This window comes from Solanum tuberosum, unplaced genomic scaffold, assembly GCF_000226075.1.
Source record: "Solanum tuberosum cultivar DM 1-3 516 R44 unplaced genomic scaffold, SolTub_3.0 scf00076, whole genome shotgun sequence".
Lineage (NCBI taxonomy): Eukaryota > Viridiplantae > Streptophyta > Magnoliopsida > Solanales > Solanaceae > Solanum > Solanum tuberosum.
Window position 1 is genome coordinate 2011983 of NW_006239000.1, and position 5391 is coordinate 2017373.

The following is a 5391-nucleotide window of genomic DNA, read 5'->3' on the forward strand; positions in this document are numbered from 1 at the left end:
GAAGTAAAACATATGTTTGAGGCTTTTTATGTTATGGTTGAGACACAATTTCATGAGAAGATTCAAATATTTCGGAGTGATAATGGGAGAGTATTTTAATGACCATCTAGGCAATTTTTTCACTTCCAAGGGAATAGTGCACCAAAGTTCATGTCCTAATACACCCCAACAAAATGGAGTAGCTGAGAGAAAAAATAGGCATCTTATGGAGGTAACTAGGGCCTTAATATTCACAAGTGGAGTCCCTAAATTTCTTTGGGGAGAAGCTCTTTTGACATCCACTTATCTTATTAATAGGATGCCTTCTCGTGTTCTAGATTTTTAAACCCCTTTTAGTATGTTCAAGACATACTTCCCTACTCTTAGATTGACCACTGATCTACCTTTGAGAGTCTTTGGGTGTAGTGTATTTGTTCGTGTTCATGATCATAATAGGAGTAAACTTGATCCACGTGCTAAAAAATGTGTTTTTGTTGGTTATGCCTCTAGTCAAAAGGGATACAAGTGTTATGACCCAAATACTAGGAAGGTTATTGTCACAATGGATGTCACTTTTTTTGAATCTCAATTATTTTTTGGAACTCATCTTCAGGGGGAGAAACATAGTGAAAATTCAATGGATAGTAAGGATTCTCGCGACTTCACATGTGAGAAACAAAAGGATCTCCCTTTTATGATAGATACGGGAAATAGTACTTTTGGTAGTAACAACCTTGATAGGGTAAAAGATCCCAACTTATATAATGAAAATAAGGAAACTGAGACAGTAGAGTCTTTTCATGATACAATTAATGAAAAGGACAGGAACAAACAAAGGAATTGCAGGTTTACATGAGAAGAAACCAAAATCAAGAAAAAGAGACTAAGGACGCTCAGCAGAACCAAAAGTCCACTCCGCAAGATCTTACTGATATACAAGGTAGTTCTCCAGAATCTAATTCGGATTTGCCCCTTGTTATTTTAGACCTTGATCTTCCAATTGCCAAACGTAAATGAGTAAGAAAAGTCACAAACCATTCCATGTCAAATTTTGTGTCATATAGAAACTTATCTCCTTCCTATATAGCTTTTCTTTCTCAATTATCTGGAATGGAGATACCGCGAAGTGTGTAGGATGCTTTGAATATTCCCAAGTGGAAAGAGGCAATTTTAGAGGAGATGAATGCTCTTAAAAGAAATGAAACCTAGGAAATAGTAGAACTACCACGTGGAAAGAAAACAGTGGGTTGCAAGTGGGTGTTTACCATCAAATTTAAATATGATGGGTCCTTGGAGAGGTATAAGGCACGTATGGTAATAAAATGGTTTACTCAGACCTATGGAATTGACTATCTTGAGACATTCGCTCCAGTTGCCAAGTTGAATTCAATCAGGGTTCTTCTGACCATTGCTGCCAATCTTGATTGACCCTTTCAACAACTAGATGTGAAGAATGTATTCTTGAATGGAAAACTCGAAGAAGAAGTCTACATGGATCCTTCTCCGGGTTTTGAAGAAAGGTATGGAACTAGAGTGTGCAAGCTAAAGAAATCTCTCTACGGGCTCAAACAATCTCCAAGAGCTTGGTTTGAGAGATTTACTCAGTTTGTAAAAAAACAAGGGTACACTCAAGGGCATGCAGATTACACCATGTTCATTCGACACTCTCTTGAGGGAAAGACAACTATCCTGATAGTGTATGTTGATGATATTATACTTACAGGAGATGAATTGCCCGAAATGAAGAATTTAAAGGCACAGTTGGCCTCGAAATTCGAGATAAAATATTTAGGTCAGTTGAAATATTTTCTTGGCATGGAAGTAGAAAGATCAAAAGAAGGCATTATGGTGTCACAAAGGAAGTATGCACTAGATCTTCTAAAAGAGACAGTCATGGGTGATTGTCGTCCAGCTGAAACACCTATTGATCCGAATATTAAATTTGGAAAGAAAGAAGGAAATGTAGTTGACCAAAGTCAATATCAGAGACTAGTAGGAAAGTTGATCTACTTATCACACACTTGACCTGATATAGCTTTTGATGTAAGCTTAGTGAGTCAATTTATGAACTCTCCAAAAGAAGAGCACCAAGAAGCGGTCTACAGGATTCTAAGATATCTGAAAAGTTCACCAGGGAAAGGATTGTTTTTCAGAAAAGGTCAAGATAAAGGCAATGAAAGCTTTACAGATGCAGATTGGGCAGGTTCTACTATTGATAGGAGGTCTACATCAAGATATTGTACTTTTATCTGGGGAAATCTCGTGACCTGGAGGAGTAAAAAGCAGAATGTTGTAGCTTGTAGCAGTGCTGAAGCTGAATACCGATCTATGGCCCATGGGATATGTTAAATGATTTGGATCAAGAAGATGATGGAAGAACTGAAAAAGTTGTTTGTGTTACCAATGAAGTTGTACTGTGACAACAAAGCCGCCATAAGTATTGCTCACAATCCAGTTCAACATGACAAAACAAAGCATGTTGAAGTGGACATGCACTTCATAAAAGAGAAGATTGAAGAAGGGAACATGTGCATGTCTTTCGTCACAATAAATCAGCAAATTGCAGATATTTTCACAAAAGGCTTGTTTAAACCAAAGTTTGAAATTCTTGTAAGTACGTTAGGCATGACATATATTTACATGCCAACTTGAGGGGGATTGTTGATTTGTAAATATCTAAAGTGTGATCAAATATGATTTTATAGGATTTAAATTGATCTTTTAAAATCATATCTAATTTGCTATTGAATAGGTTAGGATCCTTGATTCTCAAATCTGCCAGAATCAAGGGATCTGATAGCTTGTTAGTCAGTTTTCTATACTATAAATATGTGTCTCTATGGATGAATAAAATTGTACAATTTTGGTACCAAAACTTACAAAACCAACCACCACTTTTTGAATATAGACACTCTCATGTGAGAAGGGGAGCCTTGGAATAACCGGTAAAATTGTTGCCATGTGACCAGTAGGTCACGGGTTCAAGCCTTGAAAATAGTCTCTCGCAGGAATGCAACGTAAGACTACGTACAATTGACCCTTGTGATCAGGACTTTCCTTGGACCCTGCTGCATAGCAGAAGCTTTAGTGAAGTGGACTGCCCTTTTAACATGACTCTCATGTGATATATAAAAGCCTTAGCTGGCCTTTGGAGTCCACGAAGAGCCCTCGTCCTGCGATGAGCAAAATGTGTGTATCTATATAGGTATGAATTTTAAGTCTTTCTGAATATTTTCACTTCACAGAACCCTTCTGTTCTAATTTTTTTTTTACAGTATCACGATTATTATTATTATGTATACGATGGTATACATAATTTTAGGGATTTGAATATCTAGTTGACGCAGTTAACTTATTTTCTTCGTGTATCTTTATCATTGTATCTTTGAGTAATGAGATAAGTTACTCTCCGCACCTTGTCTATTACATGGTATGTGATCTAGGTCCATCCTCGTTTGTGCTTTCAATCCATGCTCCAGTTGGGTCTGGGCGTGAAGGGGTGTTAAGAGTCCCACATTTGTTGGGTAATAAACCGATGGTTTGCTTATATGAGTTTTGGACCGGTTTATTTGGACCAGTTGGGTAGGATGTTCCAAATGAAATTCCGACCCAAACGCTATCTGTCAATTTGTTTGACCCACCTTCCTTTTTAGTCCTTTTAAAAAAGTGATTCTTTCCCTATTTTTTAGCAATTTTTTAGTTTCAACTTTCCATATATCATGTTTCAAACCACAAAACTAATGGACATTTTAGTAAATTTGACGTATCTTTATTTTTATACCACAAGATTCAAAAGTCTTCTTTATTTTCTTAAATTCCTTGCCAAGTCAAATTGGTCAAACAAATTGAAACTGAAAGATTACCTAGTATCTCAAGGTGTTATTTAGTGTCCATAAAATGTTTTGGCGTTTTGCGCGATTATGGAAAATGATTTATTTATTTTCATTATATATGAACTAGTGATTCTCCTAATATGAAGAAATCTGTCAATTTAAAAGGAAATTCAATAATTGCTTTAGGTAACAAGTTCAAATCCTAAGCGCGATAGTACTCTGCTATTTTTTTTTTAATCCGCTTATATAAATTTGTCTCTGTCACTTCTTTACTAGTTTCTTAAGTGGCTATGGATGAGATGGATATAGACAAGGATCTAAGCTTTCGCGGTGAGAGTACTAATAACGTTTCAAGTTTTCTTAATGGGAATTTCAGGACGAAGATGGTGGCTGGCTCGTTTTACATACCACGATCTGACAAAGCGCCTCTCGGGGAAGATGCACATTTTATTTGCAGAGAGGAAGAAACCATAGGTGTAGCAGATGGCGTTGGTAGCTGGGCCAAAAAGGGTATCGATTCTGGAGAATATTCGAGACAGTTGGTTAGAAATGCTGAATCATCGATTCAGAAGCAGAAAGATCAAAGGAACAAAATTCACCCAATGGAAGTTCTCAACGAAGCTTATTTTAACACAAAATGTCAAGGTTCGTCAACAGCTTGTATTTTGACTTTAGCGTGTGATACTATACACGCGGTCAACGTTGGTGATAGTGGGTTTGTTGTTATAAGAAACGGGGACATAGTTTACAAATCGGAAATTCAGCAAAAAGGATTCAATTATCCCTTTCAGTTAGGGAATGGTGTTAAATTAGATGATCCAAGTGTGGCACAAGAAATTAAAGCTACAGTAAGAATAGGGGATGTGATAGTGATGGCTACAGATGGATTGTTCGATAATGTTCACAACCATGAGTTGGAGAAATTAGTACACGACGGGCTAGTGGATTTGCGCAAACTGGAAACATTTTCGAAGATGTTAGCACAGAAGATTGCAGAATATGCCCTGCAGAAATCAGAAAGTAAAACTCTCTATACACCTTTTACTGAAGAATGCTCCAAAGCTAACAAATATCGTCCTGGTGGCAAGCGTGATGACATTACAGTGATAGTTGCCCATATTTTGCCCCGATAGTTTTGTTTAGGGGTTTAAGGTTTAGGATTTATGATTTGTGCTTATCAATGATGTAAAATATGCCTGATCAAATTCGCTAAAATGAGTTTGGATGAACTTTCTTATAATTATTTTTGCTATTGATGCTCATTATCTTCTTGAGTCCCCTTTCGTTTCTATATGAGTTTAAATTTTAATTCGTGTGTGCTATATAACGGGACACATCTTGATCGAATCAGAACATCAAAAATATTTGGTTACATTGTAAACAGTTCAATGCTTTGTTGTCCCTATGTAGATCAGAGTAGTCTACTTTGCAAACAGGCAAAAAACAAAGATCTATTGATCCATATGAAACAATTGTTAATCGTCAACCCCTTGTCCTGGATGTTGTTTGGTCACTAAAGCTAAAGATTGAGGAGTTAACTGCGATGGATTGGGTCGAACCTAGGGAAACTCCTGGTCCT

General features: G+C 36.8%; 2 protein-coding genes across 2 annotated transcripts; both read left to right on the plus strand.

Moving 5' to 3' along the window:
• The first annotated feature begins 1470 nt into the window (after positions 1-1470).
• LOC107060336 (uncharacterized mitochondrial protein AtMg00810-like) lies at positions 1471-2328 on the plus strand. The gene is made up of 2 exons (XM_015308111.1): positions 1471-1954; positions 2015-2328. Exons 1-2 carry the CDS (start codon positions 1471-1473, stop codon positions 2326-2328), a joined length of 798 nt encoding a protein of 265 aa, XP_015163597.1.
• A 1774-nt stretch (positions 2329-4102) lies between these two features.
• On the plus strand, positions 4103-4945 carry LOC107060337 (probable protein phosphatase 2C 55). The gene has a single exon (XM_015308112.1). The coding sequence runs from the start codon at positions 4103-4105 to the stop codon at positions 4943-4945; it is 843 nt and encodes a 280-aa protein (XP_015163598.1).
• Positions 4946-5391: the final 446 nt, after the last annotated feature.